The 15,162-nt window shown below is 38.7% G+C and overlaps 1 protein-coding gene across 3 annotated transcripts in view; it reads left to right on the top strand.

The window, feature by feature from the left end:
* Window positions 1–15,162, top strand: part of PHEX (phosphate regulating endopeptidase X-linked) — a 109,372-nt gene that overhangs the window by 69,543 nt on the left and 24,667 nt on the right. For all 3 annotated transcript variants that reach the window (XM_054002172.1, XM_054002170.1, XM_054002174.1), the window contains exons 13-14: window positions 6,696–6,773; window positions 8,386–8,489. In XM_054002172.1, coding sequence (XP_053858147.1) covers window positions 6,696–6,773; window positions 8,386–8,489 — 182 coding nt within the window. The remainder of the gene's footprint in view (window positions 1–6,695; window positions 6,774–8,385; window positions 8,490–15,162) is intronic.

Genomic DNA, 15,162 nt, shown 5'->3' with positions numbered 1-15,162 from the left:
GGGTGTGTTTCTAGCAAGAGGTGGCATGAACATGGGAGTGTGGGTCAAGTCGTGAGGTGTTCTGGGGGTGAGCAGTGAAGGAGCTCCTTCACTTCCAGGAAGGAGTTTCTATAGAAAGCGGAATATAATAATTTCTGCAGCTCACCAGTGTGACAAAGACCAACCAAAGGTGTTTTTTTTTTTTTTTTTTGGTTTTTGTTTTTGTGGTTTTTTTTTTGTTTGGTTTTTTTTTTTTTTTTTTTGCTATTGCAAATCCTTAGGATCCTGGTGCAAAATTGTATCAGTAAAGATATCTAAGGTAATTTCAAAGCACAAAGGGATTTTGGAGTTGGGGGAGTGTGTTTGGTTTTCAGAGATAACTATATTAGAAAACATGGAATGTTGCCTGAAAAATAAAGGCAGGAGGAGTATAGATTTTTACATACTCCTAAGTAAGAGTCCAAGCCTAGCTTGGCATGAGTCTTATCAAAGGCAGCTTAGCAGCACATACCATGGGGCATATATCTATCTATATCTATCTATCTATCTATATCTGCATCTATATCTTTATCATCTATATCTATCTATCTATCTATATCTATCTATATATATCATCAATATCTATATCTATCTATACCTATATCAGCATGATACTGATGATAGTCTGTGTCTTCAGACCACAACACATTAGTTTCTGGCTTGTTTGAAGTGCAGCTGGAGGAGCTCCCAGCTCTCCACACACCCTGGGGCAAGGGTGATCCACAGGTGTGCAGAGAGGAATCCAGTGCAGGACCCCCCAAGCTGGAGCTGACCTGTCACTGCTGCTGTGGTGCCATAGCTGAGACATTTTGCATATCTGGGCATCATCCTTTCTTCTGGTCCATGGGCATCATTCCAGCTCCACTGAGTATCCAAAGACCCTTAGAACTCACCCAGGTGCTTTGGACAGGAATAGTTAGCAGTTACGCGCATCCTGTGCCAGGAACTCAGATGTGCTGGTCTGCAGTATAAGTGCACTTATATCTTCAAAGATGAAAATATTTTCTGTGTGCCACAAAGAGAAGTATTGCAGATATGATGTTCTGTTTGTGAAAGAAAGAATATAAGTCTCTCACATATAATATTCTGTGTATAACATAATGGAATCAAGCTAATTGTCATACAGAGGTTGCAAATTGAAAATGGAATTAAAATAAAATGGACAAAGATTTTTTTTTTCTCAGCAAAATTAAAGCAAAGCTGGCAGCAGAATGAGTTTCTGGTTGAAGGAGAAAATGTGACTAGGTCTATTAATTGCATTGAACCAAGGAGTTGTGCTTATGAAAATATCACAGTCAATTAGTATGTTTATATAAGTAAGACTGAAATAAAGATGCTAATTTCACGCTTTCTCTGACTTAGTCCAATTCTATTGCTAAAAAACCCAATAATTTCATGGGGGATTTGTTAACTGGAAAGGTTAATGCCAGTGAAACTTTCGTCACAGTGCTTGAACCAATGACTGAATCTTTGTATTCCAGAGCCAGAATGGATTTAGAAGAGAAAAGAGTAGCACTGATGTACATTGTTGCTTTTTCTGACTCTTTTGTCCATGATAGTCCTACTAAACATTTAGATGTTTTAAACTTTATAGTGTGTAATAATAATATTGTCTTGCTGAATAGTAGATATTAAGACTGAACATATAATCTCAATGAACACTTGTCTTAGGAATTGCTGTGTCCCTTTTCCTCTCTATTTCCTAGGATTATAAGGTATGGTATGGTATTTTTAAGTATTGTCTAAATAGTAACTAAATAGTATTGTCTTGCCAGTAAGTTTTGTCCGAGTGAGGCTTTGGTTTCAAAAGATCATTCAGTGGAGGAGGTAACTATTGTACCACATAACCCTTCTCCACTTTGTCACATCATGTGTCCCCAGCACTCGGCTTGTAGAAGTTCCAGAACTTGTTGGGTCTCTCCATGTAGTGAATGATTCAGCTCAGTGATCTGGCAGAAAATTAGCTGGGGAAAACGTGGTTAAATTTCCACCTTGTTATTGGTGTGTTAAGGAGATGTGTTGAGGAGCTGAGGCAGCCTTTGGAGGCTGGGGGTGCAGGCAGGATGAGGAAAACTATGGACAGAGCTGAGAGGAGTGGGGAAGAAGGACAAGGACTAGGACTTTTTTTCCATTTGGCAGCACAAAGTTGTTAAATGGACTCAGCTACTTTTGAAACCATAATGTGTATTTAACGGAAAGTAATTTTAGGTGTACATGGGTGTCATTATTCACATAAGTCACTTGATTATTTATTTTACTTTTTCTTTGACCTTGGCCTCAAGCTATTACCAAGATGGAATGATAGCTGTGTTTTCTGTCTTCCTTATTTTAGCAATTATTTTAGAGTTTTCAAAACAATTATTGTAATTCAGAGGGGATGGTTATGATGCAGTGTGAAGTGGTGGAATGTGAATTATTATTAAATGAAATTCCAGTTCTTGAAAAGTCTACATAGCTTCTATTGTTGTGACAAACAAAATGAGGACAGTTATGCAACAAAAAGAGGACAGTTAAGCCAAGTTTTAAAAATAAATAATGATAATCTGTATTATTGAGTAGGGATTAGACAGTTCACTGCAGATCAAATACTGTTAAAAATTGTCACTTCAGGCCAAGTGTTCATGTTTGAGTTGCCACTTCACTTTCCATTGTAGTTGACAATATGAAAATCCCTGATATTTCATTTTCCCACAAAGGAAATACTGTGCATCACTAGGGTGAGCTCAATCCATCTCTCACTCAAGTCAGTAGTGATTTCCTACTGACATCTGTAGGATTGGGCTTTAGCCCTGTGATGGAACTTTCCTGTGTTTTGCCAAGATCCATCACTCTATTTTTCTAGTTTTTCCATATGTAAACCCTAGATAGATGCAGTGATATTTATGCAGCAGTTTTACCAGATGGCTCTTGAATCATCTGTTCTCAATGAAAAATGAAAAGACTGGGCACAAATATAAAGGCTGAATTAATCTTTGTAATTAAATGGAACATTACTTTGCCATGAATGATTTTAGCTTTCACAATGTATTTCATGCTAATTTTTCAGTGAACTGTAATTGTATTAATTTTTTATCTATTTAGAAGCTTAAAAATGATCTTCACAAAGTTATTGAGTCAGGTTAATATACAGAAGATCTCTTCAGACTCATAAAACTTTGTTGTGAGATATGTTTTGTTTTGTTTTCTCTTTACAGTAAGTAAAATATGTCAGTACTTAGTGTTGTATAAAATATCCAAGTCATACTCTGAGAGACAAAAAGGCTCTCAGGATGCTTATATTCTTGGTTGTCAAGTGAGAATTTGAATAGGCTGGAACCTGGGCTGCTTTGGAGCACTGAAACATGTGTGCATTCCCACGTTGGCAGGTTGTTAAGCAGAGAGTGAAAGCTCGTTTATTATTTTGTCCGGGTAGTAAACTGACTTGCAATGCTCTCCCTGTGACAGAAAGACACTGATGGGAAAATCCTGGCTGTGTTGAAGTCAGTGGGGAAACTTCCATGCACATGGTGTGGTGGAAGTAGTCCCACTCTGGCTCCTCTGCCTCAGAGCCTGCTCTCTCTGGCTGCTGGGACAGAAAAGAGTCGTCATGACTTACCCTAAAGCACCCTGCAGAAATGAGTTTCCTTAATTTACCCAACAGCCCAGCGCAGGCTGAGTGCTTAATGATGCCTGGGGGAAGTACCCCAGCTCCTCTTTTCTTCCTGCACACATGGCTGTTTAATATGCAAATTAGAGAAAGGAGTTAAATGAGCCTTTAAACCATAAAAAGTTGTGCATGGTGGATTTATGGTGGATTCATGTGCAATTGCCACATGGCTGGTTCCTGTACATTTGTCACATTTCATTTGACTCCCTGTGCTTGCCTCCTGGAAGGCTGGTCTCTTATACATACTTTTAATCCTATCAAGGGGAAAATAATGACATCATTATCAAAGAGTAAGCAAGCTGTAGAAGAGTTTTCCACTTCCTTGTGCTATATAGTAATAAATAAGGAATCTCCCAACTGCTGTTAAATATTACACAAATGAACAGAAAAATAGGCACAGAAACAAGACTTCCAACATGCAAATTTAGAAACCTGTTCTCAGTATGATACTTTCTAACTTGTCAGCTTTGTAAATAAATTGTGCCATGTGCTGGGCTCAGCTGAAAAAGTTTGCACCTGATGCAAAGCTTCTAGGAAGAATCCCAGTCAGAGGGATTCCCTAGGACTTCAGAAGGTCTCCATGTTCTCTCATGAGGTTTGCTTTGGCTACAGGAAACAGTTTACTTAACCAGGAGCCAAACAACCTTCACTGTCAGCATCAGCTTTGTCTGTCTTATTTGCTCAGATCTCTAAACCACACATATTGTGGTAATGCCTTTTAAGTAACAAATGCAATAATATAACATTTCCCCCTTATCTGTCTATCTATCTATCTATCTAATCTCAAAAAATACAGACAACTTTAGACATTGACAAAGCATCGAAGTACTAAAAGCAGCATTACCTTTTGAGGTTGCTTTCAAAAATCTCAAGACACATTCTGTTATTTACTAGGGTTTTTTATAGCCTTTATAAAATAATCTCCATAGCGTCCCACTATTTTATTCTCACACTTAGAAATCTCAATCTCACATCATAAAATGTGAAAGTCACAAAGCAAATGATGAACTCATGTAGAACCTTTGAGATCCACCTGATTTGTTTAAGTAGCTGACTTAGCAAAAATGAACACTGTTGGGTTTTGCTTTTTGCTTTTCCAAAGCTAGTTTTAAGTAGTACTGAAATATGGGAAGTGGTAAAGGAAATTTTCTGATTCCTTGCAAAGTTCAGTCAGTTGGACCTGACAACACCACCAGGAAAAATTTAGACACTCTTGATTACGTACAAACTTGCAGATGACTCGTGCTCCCTTCCTGGCTTTTTATTCTCCCTCCCTACCACAGGATTTAAAATATCATGAAAGACTGCTGAACCTTCTGGCAAAGTGAGGAAACATTCTGTTGAGAGTTAATTTGGCTCATTTCATATTTTCCATTCAGCATTTTTCTTCCATTGCTTTTTTTATTACTAGGGCAATTTGCATGACAATGGGATCTTTCTTGCTTAAGAGATCGTCTGCTCCTGCTGCTAATTTTCTACCTGAAGTTGTTATCTTCTGTTTGTGACATCTTAATTATCTCAACCACAATTAATTGTGATGTCACAAATGGAGGATTATGTCTTTGGGTTGGAAGTGAGATTGAGAAATTGAAGGAGTTTGAAGAAGAAAAGAGGCTTTTCTTCTTGAAAAATAAAAGAGGAGACAGAATGACTTTGGTTAAATGGAGGCAATCCTCCATCACCTTTCTTCTTGAAGTTGTGGAACAGCTGGTTTTACATTTTGCTGTTTACAAGGTCATGCTGTATTGAGATACTGGAAGTGGGAGAAGGGGAAAGGATATGTGGAGGAAGGGGAATCTTCCCTTAAGCAGTTAGTCCCTGCAGCAAGGAAAGTTGTTGGGCCCTAAAAAAGGTCCAGACCCTGCTGACAGAGAGCAGAGTGCAGGATTGGTATGGTTATACTTGGTTTAAAGCCAATTATTTATTGCTTTTCATATCTTGCAATATTCATTTGAGTTTTGACATCGGAGTCTGATGACCATGAAGGCACATTTTTTGAGGGGCAGAGGGAATTCCAAAGACTTATGGAGAAATTATATTCAGCATTCTGAACACATAAGAAATTAAAATTTTGTGCTAACCTAGTCCATCATAGCTGTAATTTATCCTATGGACTTGTCACATTTCACTTCTTGGTATATCATCTTATCTTTTTGTGTATTTCTGCTTTTCTTCTGGAAACTTGTTTCTACAGAGATTCTGGGTGTCTGAGTGGCCTGCTGGTGTTTTTGTGAGGACATTACCAAGGCTGTTTATAAACTCACACCATGATTTACAAAGTGGGACTACTCATCTACAGCTACTTCACACTGGACTGTTTGTGCAGGTTGTGCATAAACGCTGGGACCAAATCACAGTTGAAAGAGGATTAATGAAAATTGAAGTGTCTTATTTTAACACCTCTACTGGCATTAGGGAAAGAGCAAAGACTGCGAATAAAGGAGGGAAACTGGAGAACTACACACAGATCAGTCCTGTGCTTTTTGGAACGTACAGTGTCCTTCAGAAAAGGACCCATCCCCAGGTGCAAAGAGAAGTGGCCCTCAGTGGAAACACCAGGCTGCACGTGCTGGGATCAAGGTTGATTCACATCTGTGCATCAAATCTATTTTAGCAGTTGGATGTGCACCAGCTACTGTGCCATAGAGAAACAGGCCATTTCCTTTTGTCCTTTGGAAAACATTGTACAAACAGGCATTGGACCATCTGATTAACAAAAAACCCTGTAGGGAAAATCAGCTGTTAAGATTTTGCACTCAGACACGTTGCTGTAAGTACGCAAGAGCTCTGCAGGCAGTGACAGACCCACTGTGATAATCTGACAACAGAATCTGGACCCTCTGCGTTGTGATGCTGAGCTCATTTGTGGCACCAAGTTTACCTGGTAGCCAGGTTGTTTTGAAGTTACATTAGGATGGCTCCAGGAAGCATAATAATACCAAGTGGAAACTGAGCAAGAAAGACAAAAAGTGGCATGCTGAGAAGTGGTTTTATCTATCAAAACTTTTTTTTCTCTTTTTCTTTTTCAAAGGCAAAAGCAGTTATGGCGAAAGTTGGTTACCCTCAGTTCATAATGAATGACACATATATTAATGAAGACATCAAAACAGTAAGTGTCAGGCTTGCAGCTTTATTCATTTATTGCAGCCATTCTTTGCTCTGTTTTGCTGCTGTCTAAAGTCAAAGCTAGTCTTGTGTTTGGCATGCACCCGGACTTGTGCTTGCCTGGTTACTTTTATTTTATTTTTGAAGTGTGCTAGCTCTAAATTTTGTCTAAATAGTCAATGCTATTGTATCTAAGTGAGATCATGAGGCCTGCTGGGAGTAAAGTCTGCCTGGGTGTAAAGAACCTTTCTGCTATTAAGCATTTTAAAGGTTAAGCACACAATGTAATAATTTTGCATTTAGTTATAAAAATGGGACAAACTAAAAGCATTTTTTTCTCAAAATAATTATTTTCAAAAAGCCTAAAGCATTTTACCTCAGAAAATCACAATTTAGGATACAGTATATAAGTTCTCCTTATCTCTCCAGGCTATGAATTTAATTTACAATTGGTGCTTATAGTCATGCCAAGCGGTCCTAACCAATGTATAGGCCTATTGTGCTGCCTGCTGGACAAAGATACTGTGGGGGGACTCCTTCCTGTCCCAGTACCTGTTCAGCCTGAGGCAGGAAGGCAAATGATTAATAATAATAATAATAATAGAAGTAGTAGTAGTAGTAATAATAATAAATTTTACTATTTTCCAACTGTGGCATGCATTTGATGAATTGTATCACTGAAAGTCACAGGCAAACTAGAAACACAAGTTTAATCCTGAGGCAGTAAAAAAGAGCCATCATCATCTTTGCCAGAGCACATGAACAAACACTAAATAGAGGCATCATTTATTGAGAGAACCAACTCCACCAGCCTAGTCCTAGTCCAGGGAAGCTGCAGGGTGAGATGATGCAGTGAAAACAGTGTAATGAGACAGAGCATGTGACCAACTCTATCACTAAGTGCATGGCATTATTTGCTCAGATAAGTGGCAATGGCTGGTGAAAAATACTTGTTAATCGTGCCTTCAAAACCATAGTTTACATCTGAAGAGCAACTTCCTCACAAATCCTAGAATTGTTTTAAACTGATGACAGGGATTTATAACTTATTAACATCCCTCTTCCTTGCCTGTTTAGTTTTGTGTGTGTGAATGCTATTAGACTTGGAAACTTATGGAAGCATGGAGCCCTATGGCTGTAAATATTTAATGTGGTAGAACTCTCAGAAGGCACAGAATATGAAGTATTTTTTATAAAATGTAAAGCAAGCTGATAAAGGGGACTTCATTACATTGTTCGAAGTTGTTTTAAAATGCACTATTAAAAATAAAAGTAAGCCTACTTCCTCCTGGGAAAGAGGCTCTCTTAATAATAACCATAGAAATGTGGAGTCTGCAATCCATTGTTGGGTGCTTATGATTCCTTCAGCAGCACTCTGCACAGTGAAGAGTTTTCCCAGTGTTCCAGAGCCTTGTGCAGATCTGTTCAGCCTCTGTTTTTTTTTAAGTTAGCTCATAAAATATTTATTCTTCCTACCAAGTGTGAAAATTTTACTTGCTTTGATAACACAAAAAAATTAGGTAATTATCTCATATAAAATAAAAGTTCTGCTTGTTTTATGTCAGCTTTTGTTTCTTTGGACATGCTTTAAAAATGTCTGTGCTTTCTTGGTACAGCTGAAGTTTACAGAAAGTGATTTTTTTGGCAATGTATTGCAAACTCGCAAATACGCAGCCCAATCTGATTTCTACTGGCTTAGAAAAGAAGTTCCAAAAACAGAGTGAGTAGACAAAAGGCAAATTTACATAATCTTCTAACATTTTTTTAACTTATATTATTTAATTTATATATTAAATACTGTTATATATTAAGTTTTAATAGAATTATGTCAACAGCAATATGTTATGCCACAAAAAGCCTATGGGCAAACTCCCATTATTCAGAAACTCCTGTGATTTTTTTTTTTTTTTTGGTAAGGTATCCCTGTTCATATGCAGAGTAGCCACATGCTTGAAGCTTAAACTTAATTTAATGAAAAAAGGGGTAATTGAATTGCAATTAAAAATGGATTATGTCTCTTGGTCACAGTTAGAGTTTGAATGGTACAGTGGGGATTTATGAAATAAATTCTGTAGGAATGAAATCATAGTAAGAGATGATGTTATTATTAGCAATACAAATCAGCATTGTTAGTTACCTGCTTTGATAGCAATGATACAGAATGAAACATAATTTAATCTACGTATGTTATTTTTATTTATTTGTAAACATGAGAGTGCAGATTGTGTTACAAACTGTCATAAAATACATGAGAGGATCATTCTCTTTTCTTACTGGTGGGTAATCAAATCCTTAAAATGCAAATTAAAACCTAAGCAGAACTTAATTAGTCTAATCATGCTACTTAAAAATGACTTCTTCTACACACAGACTTTGAAATCAGTGCCAGAGCTTAGCTCCAGTGCTTTTATTTCCTTAGGACTCCAGAAACACTACTCAAACTGAGCCATTCCTTGTTCTGGGGGTGGCTCCGTGCTGTCCGTGAGGCAGGGGGACAAACAAAGGTTGCTCATGGTTGAAGTGTTTCAATTTGGCCCTGTGTGTTCAAGGCATCATTTATGGCTTAGATTTAATTGTGAATTTTACCATCTGATCACAGCTTTCTCTGACAGTGCACTGGGCAACCCTGGGGTATGATTTTAGGGATTTTCCTGGATGTCAGGACTAGACCACAATGGTGCATTCTCTTGAGGGTAAGAGTTCCAAGAGAGCAGTGAAGCAGCCCTGGCCTCTCTATAGCAATGGTCAGCCCTGGGGCAGCCAGCAGTGATGCAGAACCTGTGGACTCTTGGCACGATGGGAAAGCTCCCCTGTAAGGAAATGAAGTGGTAGGCAGCCCCTGACTCCAGGACTGGTCTGAGAGCTGTCCCACGGGTATGCTTCAAAAATGAAAGTGTTATCCAATTGCCCTCTACAAGACTGAACACCTTCTCATGCCTGTCTTTACCTTCTTATTCCCAGGACCACATAATAGCCAGCCCCTCATCACCTTTGTAGCTCTTTTCTCGTCAACCCTCAGCACATTCAGGCCTGGGGGATGCCAGTTTGATTTCTGGTCCCTTCTCTTTGTTAGCACAGCTATTTGCTCTGCCTTCTGCAGGGCTGGAGGTAATCTCCACCTGAGCCCTGGCAGGGAGGGATAATCAGGGCTCCTGCTGGGATATTATTCTGTCTCTGCAACTGTTCAGTGATAGAAAAGGGCTCTGAAAGTGGTGTCACTCTGCCTGCTGAGGGACACCAAGGCACAGAGTCATTGCTGCCACCAGTAATTTTTTAAAAAATTTATTTAAATAAACCAATAACTCCCACTTACCAGTCAAAGGCATGTCAAACCTGACCTCAAAAATATCAGCCACTTTTTAGCTACTTCTGACTTTTAAATCATCATACTTCACTGCTTTCTGATGCTTTTACCTTCTTTTTTTTCTCTCATTTTTCTGTTTTTGTTTTTTAAACTTTTACATTTCATACAACTCCACAGAATTTTTGATGAGGCTTGGTTGTTAATAGCTAATTACCCTTGGGTTTTTCTTTCTATTTGCTTCATTTCTTTTCCCTAATTTAGTAGCTTTTAGCATAACATTTATATTTTGAGATAGATATTATAAGATCATCAAAGTTGCGGACCAAAAAAGATAAATAAGAAAATGAGTATTTAAGGAAATAAAATAAAAGTTGCTAAAATAATATTACATCCAAAAGGTAAAACACTATATTCTTTTAGCAGACAGTCCATTTTTCTTAATAATTATTTCAAACTGGAATCACTTTCCTCAGCTAAATGTGAAATTAAAATGATAGTTCAATCAAAGCACCAGGGAAAGACCATCAGGGGATGGACAGAGGAGATGGGAGATACAAGACAAAGCAATTGGATAAAACAAGGGGAATATGGATAACAAAGTGGAAAATAATTGTTTTGGAAATTCAACAGTTTTTAATTAAAAAAAAAAGAAAAGAAAAAAAACTAAATCAGGAATAATTGTCAAAAATCTTCATTCTCTCTTCTGTTCCCTCCATCCCTGGCATTTATCTGCCTGACAGGAGAAGGGAGCATGGAGGAACTCAGATGAGCTCCTCACTGCTCAGGGCATGGGTGATGGGCCACACCACTGGTGCCAGGAAGCTGTGACAAGGCACTGGGGTGCTGCACTTGCCTGTTCTGCCAGTCCTGGGGCCAGGCTCCCCTGAGGACACCACAGCTCTGGGATGTGTCACTTGTGCTCAACACCAGCCTTGGGTGCCAGCTGCCAGCCTCACAGCTGGCTGGGGAGGTGACTGTCACCTTCACAGCTGGCTCTATCCAACAAGAAAAAAAGTGCTCAGGTATCAGCAGAGACAAAAATGAAAGGGATTTGTGCAGGAGCTGAGGATACAAAGGAAGGATGCTATGAAAGAATTCTGGGGTCTCCTCCAGAACCTATTCCTGTTTTTCTTGACCACACACTATTGTGTGTTAGCCCTGGCTCTTGCTTTGTCACAAGGGAGGGCAGCTCTGAGAGGTTCTGGGCTGGATACCTCTAAGGATGGTGTAAAAGCTCCTTCTGCAAAAAGGTAAAAGCAGCCATCAAAAACACTGGGCAGGATGTTGTCTGTTGGAGAGACACTGCTGGAAATCGTGTGGCTGGGACCTGCCCTGGAGAGGAGAGGCTGGAAAGGAGCCTCCTGGAGCCTTTTCCTGGTCTTTGAGCCTCTTTCTAAGCAGTGATGTGGCACTGAGGGCTGGACCCAGCCTTACCATCCTAGCTGCATGATCATTCCTAAGGGAGGCAGATGGCAGCCTGGCCTGGGTTAATAATCTGTTTCTACATGGGAAAATATATAAAAGAGACTAACAAGGAGAAGAGAAAATACAATTTTGAAAGTCACTTTGTAGGTTGCCTCCCATTTAGAAGTTTCTCTTTTTAGTGTTTTCTTTGGAAGGCATTTTCCAGCTTTCAGAAACTTTGTACAGCTTTTCACTTCTAACCAGCTTAAGTCTTTGTACATTCACAAGTTCATTTGCTAAGTTTATATGATTATTTATTATTTATTTCTTACTTTGAATGTTGAACAGCAAACCAAATGATTTCTTCCAACTCCAAAAACTGAGGATCAATTTGCAAATTCAATTTGTGCTTTACAAAGAATTAAATAAAAGAATAAGCTTTTCTCTGTGTTGTAAATGTTCCCAACCATCCCTGTTCATGAATGGCAATGTAGCACACTATACTCTTAACACAGGAAGAAAATACCAGAGGAAATTTCAGCCTCAAGAACACAGACTAAGAGAGTTTCTGCCCCACTTGCTATCTCAGTGTATGTTTCAAATTTTATTTCTGCAAGAGAAATCTCAACCTTAGAAGTGTCAACTCTGCAGAATTAGATTTTGACTGCTGCAGTACCAGATAGGTAATACTATAGGACATCATTCAAAACTGTCCCTTTTTCACAAACTTATAGCAAATGAAAACAGTGTAAACAATTCTAGAATTTTTATTTATTTAATTTGTAATTAATAAGAGCTTGGAAAGTGTAATGCCTTTCATTTTTTCTATCCTTCTGTTAGTAGATAAAGCATACAGAAATTGTAACCAGACCTAGAGCAAATGCTCAGGCAATCTGACTTCAAACAGGAATGGGAGAGTTATTTCTAAATTTGCTTCACCTTAAAATTTAACAGCAACAGCTATTTATTACACACCTTCATGTTGTAATTTGGTGTGTTATTAGTTAAGGACTGTCCCTGAAGGTTCAGTCATTTCAAGGAGCTCACTTCCATGAGCTCACTTGAAAGAGCATGGCAGATGAGAAGTGAAGTTGTTCTGCTAGTCTGGATGGAAGCGGTCTTGGTTATTGCTACTCTTTTATGGAAAATACTTCCCAAATCTTTCTGAAAGGGCTCAGGATGGTACAACAAAATGCTTTAGCATAGAAATATGCTTCTTACCAAATGTCAAATATTAAATACTCTGCTTGTTACTAGAGGAGTCTCATTCTTCCTGACTCCTCAGTATGGCTGCTAAGTGTCCTCTTCCCAACTGCTTAAAAGCATAATGAATTCCATACAGGGTCATTCTTGAGGCCTTGTTATGGAGGAGCAGTTTGGAATGAACTGAGTCCAGTTTTGCAGTAGGAAAATCAAGGCTGCTCTCAGCCTTGGGCTCATGCTAAGCTCAGCAAATGGGATGGGCTCTGCAATTCTGGTGGCAGATCATGAGAAAAGCAGCAGCCTCGGGGCAGGGAGGCTGTGATACATCTTCACCTGCAAACTCCAAGCCTATGAGTGCATGGGTATGAAAGTATGGCCAGAGGATGGTGTGAAGTCCTCCCTCAGTAAATGTGGACCAAATGTTGCCAGCATTCAGTGCTGCTCTTGGGCAGAGCGAGGTGTTCCTGTGGGGACAAGTACCTGCATCACCAGCTCCTCACCCAGGAAAACAAGTGCAAACTTGTGCTGAGAGCTGTCTCTAGTCAGTGAAGAGCTCTTTGCTGCTGCTTGTGGTGATTCCTCTTTGCAGCTAGCTGTGGTAAGCTCTCACAGAGCATGGAGAGAAGAACCACAGCACATTAATCTGTTTTGAAGTATCTGTTATGCATCTCAGGCCCTTGATCCTCTGACTGGAAATAAAAGGCTAAGAGGAATTTGCAAAAAGGGAGCATTTTCTGTCCCAGAAGCCTTTTTCATGCTTAAAAATTGCTGTTTGAGAACAGAAAGGCCATTGTAAGCAGAACAAGCCAAGAAGATGAGGTGCAAGTCACAACACTATGTGTCTTTGCTCAATCTTACAGTAAAATATAAATTGAAATTTTGACTCTTTCAGATGGGTTTTCTTGTTGTCAAAAAAGAAACAGTCCTCCAGATTTACAGCTAAGCCTGGAGTGTGGTTCCAAGGCATAAATGGCAGGCTTGCATCCTTCAAAACAGTTCAGCTGATTGCTGCTGTGAACAAACATGAAATTGAAATGTAGTTAATTAAGCCCCTAATTTTTTTTCTTTATCCCCTCACCATATACATTCTTTCTTCAATTTTCCATTATCTCACTACATTACCTCTAGCATTTAATCTCATTATTATGAAGAAATCAGAAAACAGACCAGAAAACAACCCCCGCCCTGCTCCTCCCGTCACAATCTCCTAATAAACAAAACAGGGAGAGTTATCTCTGACAAGTAGAGCCTGTAATGTAATGGATGGTTAAAATATGTACATGACATCACTCTTAGACTTCATTTATTAGTTTTTCTAGTTGATGCATTGCAAAATAAGCTGCTCAGCTTGGAGAATAAAACAAGCAGTTAAATTTATTGATAAAAGACAAACTGCTGCCATTTTTGAACTCTCCCCTTTGTTACATTGTTTAAGTGAGGACATTAGTTGTCAGAAAAACAGTCAGAATCTGCAGATGATTCTTTTATTAATGGGGCTATTTAAAAGCATGAATTGTGTGTACATTTTCACTGATATCACACATTTTCCATATTCTGACAAATCTTCCTTTGGAAAGATCTTACTCATTGTTTTGCAGCTCCTTTCTCTTCTCTTTAAAAGAAATTTTCCAAAGCAATTACATTGCATTCACATGGATTTATAACACTTTTGAGTAATATTTTGCTAATGACATCAGGATGTTCCTGTTTGAACATTTACTAATATTGCTTCTAAGTTAGTATGAACTAACCACTAATTATCATCATCTTTATTTCTTTAACCTTATTTCTCCCTTATAAAATCACAAAGTGAAATTTTGGGTTCACTGAACTCAGGGTTTCATCGGAGGGGATTTGGATCTTGCTAAAGTCAGTCAAGATTTTCCATTCATATGGTTGAAGCCACTGTCAATATAGATAAGCTTAGGCTAAGGAGATTCATTTGCTATTCATAGAATCATAGAATATCCTGAGTGGGAAGGGACTCACAAGGATCATCAAAGTCCAACTCCTATTCAAATCTAGGGTTTCTTCCAGTATGTATGAGAAATCAAACTATGAGAAGAAATGCCTGGCAAGAGGTCTGTTTGTTTAGGATGGTCATGTTCACTGCATAGGGTACAGAACATGAAGCTGTTTATTTTGAATTTACATTCCCAGAAATTGTCTGTTTATGGCATAATTGTCTGTTGAAATTGTCTGTTGCTGGCATAATCCTAATTTTTCAAGTAGTTGTTCAGCAAAGCCTCTAAAGCCACTTTACCTGTTTCAAAATGTTCTCTTCTAATTCCAACACGGAGTTCCTCCACATGTGTTTGAAAAACACCCAGGAGAGTTTTCACAGCTTCTGTCCATGTTGCAGCCTCTTCTGGGTGAATTTTGTTTCATCAGCATGGCTGGCCTCACAAGCACAGTGGTCACTTAAAAATTAAACAGATCACATGATAGTAACACTAAGAATTGCTCCCACTGGGCATTTATT

The sequence above is a fragment of the Vidua macroura genome, chromosome 2 (assembly GCF_024509145.1).
Source record: "Vidua macroura isolate BioBank_ID:100142 chromosome 2, ASM2450914v1, whole genome shotgun sequence".
NCBI lineage: Eukaryota > Metazoa > Chordata > Aves > Passeriformes > Viduidae > Vidua > Vidua macroura.
Note: the sequence above shows the minus strand (reverse complement) of the source record. Positions and strands in the feature narration are given on the sequence as shown.